Raw genomic sequence first — 12,392 nt, 5'->3', positions numbered from 1 at the left:
GTGTCATTAAACGGGAGCTTGGCAACATAATGACGTTTTTGGATTTTAATTGTTTTTTATTTTAATTCTTGAAGTTTGCTAATGTTGGTACATAATTTACCACCCTGCCCTCTTGGCCAAATATGATCACTCCTGGGCCCAACAAACAAAAAAACCCAAAAACCCAACGTGGGGTAGTCAAAATGCTATAATTGAGACTTCAAAACACAAAACAGGAAGATGAAGTTACATGACAAAGACCATCTTTTACGTACAGTCTATAATGGCAGCAGATGACATGGCTTAACCAAAACAGTGAAGCTGCATAACCCAAATGTTGAGCTGAAAGAAAAACATGTTCCAGAGTTGAGAAGAACTATCATATACTTGTAATTCTCTGTGAGCATTGAACTTTACGTTATTTGTGCAGTTAACAATATTAATCTTTCAATAAGTGCAGTTTTAATGTCAATTTAAATCACATGTCGATTGGTGTGTCTTAGTTGTAAAGACTAGTGTTCTGACATACAACACTAAAACTGCATAAATAAACAGTAAAATAAAATTAAACCGCTGAATGGGGAGTCCTTGCATTCCCAGTGCAACCGACCGGAGCTGCAAAAGTACATTATTTAATAAGCAACAATAGAGTAACAGTGTGAACATGCGTCAGTGGCTTAGTGTTTTGTTATCAGCCTCCATATTCTTCATAGTATATATCACTGCAGCAGCACAGAGCCGTGAGTTGTTTTTCCATAGAATTTTATTTCCAAAAAGCAGTTGGAGAAAAGTAAAACAAGCGAGTCAAGTACAACAAAACAAATCCCTGAAAGGGAAGAAGTAAAAGCTGATAATGACAGAAGGCCTGATGATATATACAACAGCAGACATAATTTTGGTGTTGCAGTACCAGTGAATCACTTGACAGACTCATGGTATTCTTCACATAAGTTCAAAACAAACAGCAAAATAAGGATTTTATTTCAATGGACAGAGAAGGTTCTAAAAGTCAGCTAAGGCACACAGAGCCTCCCCGAAAAAACAAAAGAAAAAAATCAGAACGACGGGGAAACGTCAGTCAGAGAAATTTGTGCAACAGTTGCTCAACAATACATTCCAGTAAGAACAACAACAATCTGGCATGTGATTTTCTCTGAGAGGCAAATAGGACAAGGTCGTTGTCACAGCTGTCCAAAAACACTGAAACAGGTTATGTACTTTGATCAATAAACACCATCAATTCACTATTTGCGCCCAATTATCGACACTTTCAATGTCATTTTACCACATCTGTATTTACACGTACAATACCCTTTAAACATTATTTCGATACAAAATACCTATGTACATCCTCTTCATTTGTTATTAATTTTTGTTACAAAATAGGACTTTCACATTTAGTTACATTGAATTATTTCACTTTTTCCAAAACGGTCATTGAGCTTACATCATAATGTACTGTGTGATGTAATTGTACAGAGCATGATGGCACTAGAAAGTGGAAAACAAAGCCGCCCTTTACAACCTAACCCCGGAAACGATGCAGATTTGAGAGGAAGGAGAGATAGCAATCGTAATACACACATCTGACAGAGAGGCAAGGTGAACTTGACATTAATGAACAGTAATGTCTGCTAATTAGCCTGTTCAAAAGCACTCATTTAGCTCATGTGATGACTAAACAATGTTGACAATCACAGATTGAAAACCTAATTGGCTTCAGAGGAAACTTATTTCAAGGTAAAACAAATATGTGACCGCACCTCTTATTGTGGTACAGTGCCATACTTAGTGTAATTAGGTTGTCTCAAATGTCCACAGATTGTCTTGATGAGAGAAAAAGTACTTTAAAAGTAAATAGGGTTGCAAAGGCGCGACAGACCCGATCCAATAAATTAGTCACTTTATAATCAAGAGATACAATATGATATTCACTTGAAATTGTACATTATTGTCACAGCATGAAGATCACTACCACTCAAACCATTCTGAAACCGACGGCGACCATTAAACACCAAAAAACGCACAGTTTCTCCTACAAACAACGTCCAGTGTGTTCGCTAGTGAAGACTGCTTTTGTTCAGCTTTTCTGTTTTTTGCTCAGGTTGTTAGGCAGCTGACCTCTTACCTTACAGGTCAGAGTGGCTTTCTCTTGTGATGCACTTGGCAAACGGCCACGTAAGAAACCCAAGACAAGAAGATCTATTCAGACGGGACAACACTGACTAACACATAGGTGCGGGCCATAAAAAGGTACAGTATAAGTTTGGGGTGTTGGCCTTTGTAAATAAAGGCAGCTTTCTTTACAAAAAAATATTTATCGAGCTGCCAAGGCAGCGTTGCAGTTATTTAGTCACTGACTAAAAATATCAGTATTTATAGAAACTTATAAATAAATAGCGACTTCATGGACCTCCCCGCCCCCACCCCCCTCCATTCACACCATTTTTGAGACTTAGTGTAGAATTATGTACAACATAAAGTGGTGTTCAAATAACTGGAATAAAGAAAAAGAAGGCAACACGTAAAACCAGGACGATACGTTTAAGGTTAATGTGACATAGTTTTGTTTCAAGTTTGAGGCAAGTTGGTTAAAAAATAAAAGAACAGCTCTCGTTCTGTCCTCTGGGTGTTTTGTTTGTGTGGAAAACTCTGCACCGTGGAAATGCTAAATCTCAAAATGCTATCGTACAACTATGACAAAAGAAGCATTTATGAATTTAGTACATTTTTAACACTAAAATGTCTACATGAAATTCCTAATAGAACCCCGTAGCCTCCAATTACTCTGAGAAAGTGACTGTACTTGTTTTCTTCTCTGTTTTTTTGCAGTTTTACAACAAAATGTGACTGGTGGAAGATTTAGCCAAGCAACAAAACGTTCAACAATCTAATCAGGCACTGATACGAACTACGTTTTGAGTTGTTCTACTCATGTACAAACTTAAGAAACTTAAAAATGAGAAATTTGCTTTTACTGACGATATGTTTGAGTGGGCACAAAATAATCTGTTCAACTGGGGATATGTGAATACTCACACACTGTGTCATTTTGTTGGTGCTGACATAAACTCTAAGTAGGCACATTTAATTCAGTACCCAGCTATCTTCTTGTGTATGTCTTAATACTAAGGCCTTATCGCAGCAGAACCTGGTCTGCTAGCAGTGTCGATAGCCCGCACTCACTTGACCCACGTGCCCTGTGCGAGGCATTAAAAGCTGACTTTATAATTCACTCAGCAGCCAAATAAATGCTTAAAAATTGCAATGTTTGATCACAGTAAAACTCAGCCGTGAGAAGAAAAATAAATACACAGAGAAACTGAAATAGCAAAGCCAGCATAATCCCCTAAAAAAGGAATATTGTGGGAGGGAAATGTTCCCCTTCGCTTTCTGTCCCCCCAAAATCCACTTTTTCTTTTGATTTCAACATCTTCCGCGAGAGACGGAGAACACTCACCCCCCTGTCATCTGCAACAAACACCTCAAATAAATAAAGATAAACAGTGCCACGACCTCCTGTCCAGCTGGAGGCCTTGCTGCTACCTGATACGACCATTGGCACGAGGTGCTCCCAGCTGAGATTTGGGGTCTGGGCTCATGGAGCTCCACGGGCTCTTGGGGCACGCCTGCATGACAGGACAGGCCGTAGGGCCCACAGCACAGACGTCAGCTGCCTCCCACAACTCGCCCACCAGGCTGTCTATCCAACGCTCGAGCTCAGGGCCGGTCAGGGCCGCGTTCCTCTTGGCCTGCTCCACGTAACTCAGACTGACAGGGATGTTGAGCACCGGGTTGAGGCCGTGGAAACTCTGCTCCATGTAGCTATTCTTAGCTGGCCCATTGTGGAGCTTCAGAGTATCCTCTGGAGGTTTGTGGGAAGAAAGAAAGAGAGAGCAGACAAAGAAGTTATAGACAGTGAGCAAAAAAGGTGGTAGTCAGTGGTCAAAAATGCAGATTGGATTGCAGAAGGGGGAAAAAGTTGGGCATGGAGAAAAGGGGGAAAAGGGAAAAAGTACAATATCAAAGAAGTGAACGTGACTTTCTTTCTTATTATCTTAAAAGTGTAAATTGGATGCTTGCATTGATTTTTTTTTTTTTTTTACAACTGGACCCTCTAAATCTTCTCTTTTGATGTGGTTTGTTAGGCTACTGCAGTGCTGACTTTCTGGAAACAGTGAGAAATATTCAAGACATGAAGTCATCCTTTCTTCCCATGACGGTTATGCGCTGAAGGAAGATGGTAAACATAGACAGAACTTCTCCTTAAAACACCCTCTCCACCCTGAGCTCCAGTGAAGCTTTAAATTCCTCACTGCCACTCTAACTGGGGTGCTAGCCATCCCTTCTAACACAAGCTTCCTCTCATCCAGATGTTAGCAGACTTCAGCACTTTTTGCACACTGATGACAGAAAGATGCAGTCTGACATGGCAGTGGCCAACCAATGCCAGCCAGCTTTGTGGCAGCAGCGTGCAGTATGAAGTCATGCATCTGTGTAGAGTTTTTGTATATGCATGCGTCTGCTGCTCGCTCTCTTTGCGCATGGAAGGCCACATCGTAAAGTTTGACTGGCACACCATTTAGGAGGGAAACCTGATGTCAGCCATGGCAATAAATTATATGTGGACTCATGAAATAGCTAATAACCAAAGAACACATTACAACACACATCAAGAAAAACAAACACAAGATTATTACATAATAACTATAAATTAAACACAAACATTATTAACTTAGCGGGTCTAATAATTATGTAGCCTTACGTTATAAATTTTAAAGACTCAACTTTATTTTCCGTCAGCCACTTTGGGTGATGCATCAGTTAAAGACAAACGTCCGGATCCAAAGTAAGCTAAAGAGATGCCCCCCATCGCTCCCCACGTCCAACACTAACTAATAATATTTCATATTTACAGCATATTGATGCACTGAATTTCTGCTTGCAGTTTCACAGCTGACATGTTTATCTGTAGCAGACTCGATGTAAACACATGACCTTGTAGTACCATATCACCCCATTAGAGCACTTTGCTCTCGCACTGCAGGCGTACTTGTTGTTCCTAGAGTATTTAAAAGTAGAATGGGAGGCAGAGCCTTCAGTTTTCAGGCCCCTCTTCTATGTAACCAGCTTCCAGTTTCGATTGAGCAGACAGACACTGTCTCTACTTTTAAGATTAGGCTTAAAACTTTCCTTTTTGCTAAAGCATATAGTTAGGGCTGGACCAGGTGACCCTGAATCCTCCCTCAGTTATGCTGCAATAGGTGTAGGCTGCTGGGAGATTCCCATGATGCATTGAGTATTTCCTTTTCAGTCACCTTTCTCACTCACTATGTGTTAATAGACCTCTCTGCATTGAATCGTACTTGTTATTAATCTCTGTCTCTCTTCCACAGCATGTCTTTATCCTGTTTTCCTTCTCTCTCCCCAACCAGTCACAGCAGATGGCCCCGCCCCTCCCTGAGCCTGGTTCTGCTGGAGGTTTCTTCCTGTTAAAAGGGAGTTTTTCCTTCCCACTGTCGCCAAAGTGCTTGCTCATAGGGGGTCATATGATTGTTGGGTTTTTCTCTGTATGTATTATTGTAGGGTCTACCTTACAATATAAAGCACCTCGAGGCGACTGTTGTGATTTGGCGCTATATAAAGAAAATTGAATTGAATTGAATGTTGTATAAGAGGAAATGAGAATGTAAGTGAAGTGACTCAAAAATGTCAGCTTTACCACAATCTTTATATTAATCTTTAGTCTGCTACAAATTACAGTAAAAGTTACAGTAAGCTGTGTCCTGCCACAAAGTACGGCTATAGCAGAAAAATTAAAGCAGCTTTTCTTTGATGTCCATGGATATTTTACTTTAAGCCAAAATTTTCATGGTTCCCCGCTTTAAAGTATCTAATCAGAGTTTAAAAAGTGCTCGATCCTTCTGAGGGAGCTCTCTCAGCTCCCAGCCCAACTTAATGTGTATAGCTGGCTTGCAATATTAGACACATTTATTCAAGTGCAAGTGTAATCTTTGTATCGTACTGAATATTTCTGCTTCACTGCATTGACTGTATATTTTACTTTTTACTATCTTACACTTACCTGATAGCTGGAATCAATGGTTACTTTATTACCGAATCCTATATTTAAGTTTTAATAAGCTAAATGTATTTAAAAAAAACAAAAACCTAAAAACCTGTGTTGACCATTAACATAGCTTTGTCTGTTCTGTTTCATGTCTCACTTATAATAGATTCTTAAAATAAGTGCTTTTAAAAATAGAAACAGAAACTGCAGATTTAGAAAAAATATTAAATAGATTTTTTTTAGGTTAAAAATACAACAAATACAATGTTTCAATGTTACTTTAAGGAAAGAAAAAAAAAATCCAAAATTCAAAATACCTGGGAGCATTGTGGTATTTACTATTTCTTGATGCACTGTAACAGAGGTTCAGTGTGTAACTGTAAGAAGGCCCTTTGTTTTGGACAAAAAGACTGAGCTCACACAGCAGCCCTTTCTATCCATACATCAGTAGAAACATAACTGCACAATGCACAGTGATTTAAAAAAAACATCTAACCGTGATATTTATAATATCACCATTTTTTATTAATATTCCTCTTATTCTTGTAGCCAGTGTGCCACAGAGATTCAGGTGAAAAATAAAAAATGCCTTATGCAGTTCCCCTTTATCATTAAAAAGCTCAGTGAAATTATTAAACAGTGAAAGACATAATTATGCCAAAGCTGGCGTCTCAGCTCTCATGTGACTTTCAAAGCAACTTGGCTGCTTATGGATTACAAGACTGCAGTGCTGCCCCTTATCCATGCTGACTGATTGATTTAATTGTGTCACTGTTTTCGGAGGGCTAAGTGCACTGTTGTTTAACACTCTGCTTAGTATGTATGAGCAGCTCGCTGGGTTATTAGGGTTGACTTGATGACAAATAACCAGGGTCTGCCGAGGCCCAGAGGCTTGATTAGAAAGGGCATCGCTGCAAATGCAAGGCTGTGTGCATTTGTGTGCGTGCCTGTGCAGACATTTCGAAACACCTAAATCAGCAATCGCTTCTTTTAGACGTGACCTGTTGTGTAAAGAGTGCGATATAAAACTGATCCCATTCAGTCCTTTGAGCTGATATTGTCATGTGGGAATCACTGCAGAAATTTAAAAAAAGGACACTTAAGAAAATTCATGAAGACTGATTTTTTATCAAAGTGATCTCATCAGTTCTGCTTGATTATTATTATTTTTTTAAAAGCACAATGAGCTTCGTGGACCATATTCTTAAAGCCAGCTTATATCAGCTGATTTCTACACTTTCACACATCCAATTGGCAGATCTCATGTAAGGCTGCCTATTAACCTTGCTTTAATCTGCCTGTGATTGTTCCGCATGTATAAGCCCCTTTACAAGCCACTTCCACAGCAATTCTGCCTGTCGTACTGCGTATGACTCAATCTGTTGTGATGCCTGCTTTGTTCGGTATGAACATGTTGCTTCTGGTCTCTTCACCTCTGGCCTTCCATGGATGCATAAATAAGTGTAAGGAGATTCCACAAAAGAGCCAAACTCCTGACTAAAATTTGACTTTTACTTTTACTTGACTTCGCCAAGCAACTACAGATGTCCTTTGAAACATAAAGTAAAGTATGACAGTATAATGACAGAAAACCCAGAAAACACACCACAAAATTACTACCCAAGTCTTTTTTATGACACGGTTTCACAAAGACTCAATATTATGTGCATCACAAACTGTGGTGCTGTATTGAATTGCACTTTCAAGGTCCACAAAGTAATTGCAGAGCTTCCACTAAACCTCCACGAGCAGAGAAATGTTTGACATTTAGAAAAACACCCTTTGTATTTTTTTTTTGATGAATGGTCATCTTTTGTTGAGGAATAGCACATCAGTGCAATATGCTTAGTAAGGCTACTTTTGCAAATAACACAATCAATAGTAATTTTATGCTAAAGCTGAAACAAATGGCAAGTGCTACTTATACACGAGCCTTCTACCACAGAGACAACTTGAATCTCTTTCTCACCTTGTCGTATGGGCTGGTGTTTGTTATAAGCCAACGGGGCAATGAGGAAGCGCATCTCCGCTACAGGACTCCAGTGATGCAGGATGCGGACGTTCCACACACCGGGCCGCAGAGGCTGGTTGAGCGGTGGGCGATAGTGGGTAAACTCGGCGCTTGCATCAATCAAAATGTCATAAGTGGCTGCGATGACGTTGGTAGGGTCGATCCACACAACCGTGACGGTGACATTCGGCCCTTTAACCCACTTCTGCATGCCCACCGTCTCATCCATGGGACCCATTAGGCCGCCAAAGTTTCTGAAAATGCGTTCTTTGGCATCCCATTCTGTCCCAATCTGCCCCAGAAGAGAAAGAATAGGCACGTGAGTTGGTGATAGGCAAAGACAAGCAGAGAGATTACAGCAAAAACGCACAGGAGCTGCTGCAACACATTAAAAACACTTAAGTGGGGGAAATGGTTTGTTATTCATAAAAATGCAAAAGGCAATGACCTTTTTCAACTTTTCTGGACAGTTTGAAATATTGCAGGGAGTAATGTGCAGCCTCTCACTGCAGGTGTGTCGTACTGCAGTAATGTTTTGCAGTAATGCCACACCATCACTGTTGCTCACAGAATGATGAAAAAGCTAATTACAGATTGAGTCTTTATTTAAAAAACAAAACATTTTGTTTTGATGGCCACCGAATTCTGTAACCTGTTGTCAATATATCAACTAGTTGAGTGATATCTCAACTATGTTATCATAGGGAGTCATTTTAAGTATGCATTTTTTGTTTAAAAGCCCTGCACTTCAGCCCTACTCTCAACACAGCTGTTATGTACTATTTTAATCTGCAAAAGCTGACAAGTCTGATTCTTCTGACAAGCACTTTTAAGTAAATTTGGCTACAGTTTTGCTATTATGACTGACTCTATGAGGCTAAGGAGTCATGCTGAAAAAAGATATCTCAAAGGGGTGAAAACCAAACGCACTCCCGTTTCACACAAAGACAAAATCAGAAGGCAGTGAACACCAACACCAGTGTGAACACTATTTGTCTCAAACAGAAACAACAGTGGAGATTATTAAAACCCTAAATAAGTAAAAAATCTCAAATAGAGGAAGACACAGATTATATGCAGAGACAGGGAACCGCAGCTTTTTGACGGATAAAAAAAAGCATCTAGGGAGAAAAGCTCAATAAAAACTGGGTTTCAATGCTTCCACAAAATCAGAGAAAGCGCTTTTCTTTGCGTGAATTTTGAGATAAATAAATTTAACAAACAGTAGCAGTAAGTAAAATATATCTTTGGCGAGTTAGGAGACATACAGTGCCTCTGGCTGCAGAAGCTGCCAGCCTGCAAAACACTGGAGGGCTGCCAATGGAACAATGAGCCACTTTAAGATTATAATGTCCTCTAAGCTTACATAATTAACATTTAGAATACACATGTTTGCAGGTTATTGGTTATGTCTTTCTAACTTATATTTTGCCAAAAGTCCCGCTACAAAACATCCCGCAATAAGAAAGAACAAACGAGATCCAGCGGTAAGACAGACAAATCATAACAACAGGAACACAATTACAGTAATTGCGTTTAATATCTTTGCTGTGGTCAACTTAAAAAAGTCATCTAAATTGCAAAACTGTGAGACAGAGTGATAGAGAGGGAGGCACACACACACACACACACACACAGGCTCTGACAATAAAAGATGTCTAGGGTGTTTGCAGAAATGTGAGAGGGATGGCGGCTTTAAGAAGCGCTCATCCTTACAATAGTAGCTGATTAACACAGCCTCACCCAGCCGGACGATCAATGCCTGACTGGAATTGACTCTGCATTAGGTCCTCTGAGAACTGCGATTACCATGTACAGTATAAATAGACACCACTTGCATAAATGAGACATGCACAGAAACAGTGTGTGTTTTGTCATCAGTTAAAACACACCTCACTTTCCTCTCAATTATTGGACTGACCTCTGCCATATCTGCCCCTTGGACCTTGCCCCTTAAATTACTAATCAGCTCTCTTGTCCTGCACCTCTGTAGCTCATTACTTTATTCAATACTGATTCGCTAATGCACACTAACGCTCATATGGCTAGCAACACTCTCCTTCAAGGCCCCAGGAGGAAGTTAAAAGGAGCAGTTGGAGAGAAATAACACTGTTTTCCACTACCAGGAAACTTGCAGATGGCTGTCTAAACTGAGCTGTAAGAAGAAGATTGTGACAGTGTTCACGTGCCTAGAGGGGAACCCTCTGAGACCTGCTTCTAGTTCTTGCAGTTTATTGAGCATCTACTATGCGCAATATAAAATATGCACATTTGCATTCCAAGTTGCATTTTTTTCTAAGCCGTTTCAGGTCAGACGAGTGGGCAGTCTCCTTTCTCTATTCCACAGACTTCTGTACCAAGTTAATAAGATGCACAGGCAACTTGCCTGACTGCTGTCTGGCCTCATGACCAAAGGTCAGGGTCTATCCTGGTTACAACAGAAATACTGGACAGAAGGCCATTTTTACCACAAAAGTGTAAAAAAAAAAAATAGTATTGAGATGTAACTTTAACACGTACCACCCACAAAAACAGTTTTGCAATCCAAACAAACTCTTCTAGGAGGACGAATACACCCTAACGCATCACAAAAACTGCTCAGTAACACAAACAAGGCCCCACGGCCTTCAAACTCCCCAGATATTAATCCAATACAGCATCAGTTGGATGTGCCGGAACATGGACGATCCTTTGCCAACATCCCGAGGCCAGACACCACACTACAAGCCAGAACTACTTAACATTAGGCTTGTTTTAATGTTGTGACTGCTTGGTGTATAAACTGATCTGCTGTTTATTTATACAGAACACTTGAGGTCTTTTTTGCAAAGACATGGCAGTGTTTTAGCAATAGCAAAAGTTGGCTGGAACATTTTAACTACATTCATAAAGTTTATTGTTTTAAAGACTGCAATTATTGTTTTCCACTAACATATTTCTCTCCTGGTGATGACGTTCAAGGTATATCTGTGGATAAGAGATGGAACCAGTACCAGAAAACTCTTCCTTCGAGTATGAAAGTAGGTCGAACAGGGATTAACTTCCTGCCTACTTCAGCCTATAGCTTACGATGACCTCCACACTCAACCTGTCCCTTGGTGCTCCTACCCTATAAGCTTTGGCTTAAGACCAACACTCAATCAAGGCTTATGAGTGCTAACCAAGTCAGGGGCTCACGACCTTCTTTCGCTTATAGCTGTACTTAGAAGAACACGCTTAGGTGGAACAAATGCTGATCTGGCAACCTCATTGTGGCTCTACGCTCTTTGTCCAATTACTACATTTTTCTACCAGTCTGTTCACTCACACTTTCCACCCAATTGGACCATTTATTCAGATTTTCCGCTCTTAACCAGCAATTACTAACAGCCTCTGCTACGTTTGAAACATTTAGCCCTCATTTATCGTCTGCTGTTGACCTGACAAAAAACAAAAATAAAAAAACTTGAGAATAACCTGGATTACTTTTCCCAAATTCATTGTTCACCATTATTACCTGTATTACTTGTTTCATGCTCTGTACCTGACTTAACAGAACGCATAAAACACTATTTCATAATCCAGCTACAGTTCATTTTTTTCTCTGTGACCCAGTAACCCTGTAAACCTCTTCTCCGTGTCATCGGGCAGTCGGTGCCTATAGTTTGACACTTCCATTAAATAAGTCTGGTCAGTTTTATCAAGCAAGGTCATGGACAGTCCCACTCTACATCTGGCCCTGCTTAAAAACATAGGGCACAAATGCCCCTCGAGGCTGCATTTGCAGGCTTATTAGGGACACTTTTTGGAGTGGTAATCAAATACAGGTGTCTACTAGCAGCACCAGAAGACTCTCCGGGGGCACACGTTATGCTACCGAGGCAAGATGGATGGATGCTAATAAACATGCACAGTGATGCAATGAGTAGAAAACAAGAGAAAACAAGACAATTTCTGTTATAAAAGCACAAACTGGAGTTATTCTTGGACATGTTTTTCTGGAGCTAAACGTTTCTAGACGTTATCCAAAAAAAGAAAAATGCAAACATCTGACACGAATGGGACAATAAATGATTTGTGCTATTGTGAGAATAGTCCATGTACCAGTCCAGTAAATTTAAAGGTAGTTACATCATTGTCCAAATTCCATGTGTGGAAGAAAAAGCAGAGTGGGATGAGGCCGGATGAAACCCACGCAAACAAAGGAAGCACATGCAAACTCCACACCAGATGTCCACCTTCTTGCTGTGGACATCTGGACAAGCTGCCAGTCTATTGCAGGAGTGACACAGACATCTGTCCATTCACATCTACAATGAGTTTAAAGTCTATCAGCTAACTAAACACCTACAT

General features: G+C 40.1%; 1 protein-coding gene across 1 annotated transcript in view; it reads right to left on the bottom strand.

Annotated features, from left to right (window-relative positions):
* Positions 1-724: 724 nt before the first annotated feature.
* Positions 725-12,392, bottom strand: part of xylt1 (xylosyltransferase I) — a 79,590-nt gene continuing 67,922 nt past the window's right edge. The window contains exons 10-11 of the mRNA XM_040004387.1: positions 8,019-8,352; positions 725-3,844 (exon numbers count right to left, since the gene is read on the bottom strand). Of these exons, the coding sequence (XP_039860321.1) occupies positions 3,522-3,844; positions 8,019-8,352 (657 nt within the window). The 3' untranslated portion in view covers positions 725-3,521. The remainder of the gene's footprint in view (positions 3,845-8,018; positions 8,353-12,392) is intronic.

Source organism: Simochromis diagramma, unplaced genomic scaffold (assembly GCF_900408965.1).
Source record: "Simochromis diagramma unplaced genomic scaffold, fSimDia1.1 OVJJ01000487.1, whole genome shotgun sequence".
In the NCBI taxonomy this organism is placed as follows: Eukaryota; Metazoa; Chordata; class Actinopteri; order Cichliformes; family Cichlidae; genus Simochromis; species Simochromis diagramma.
This window is presented reverse-complemented; position numbering and strand designations above follow the sequence as displayed.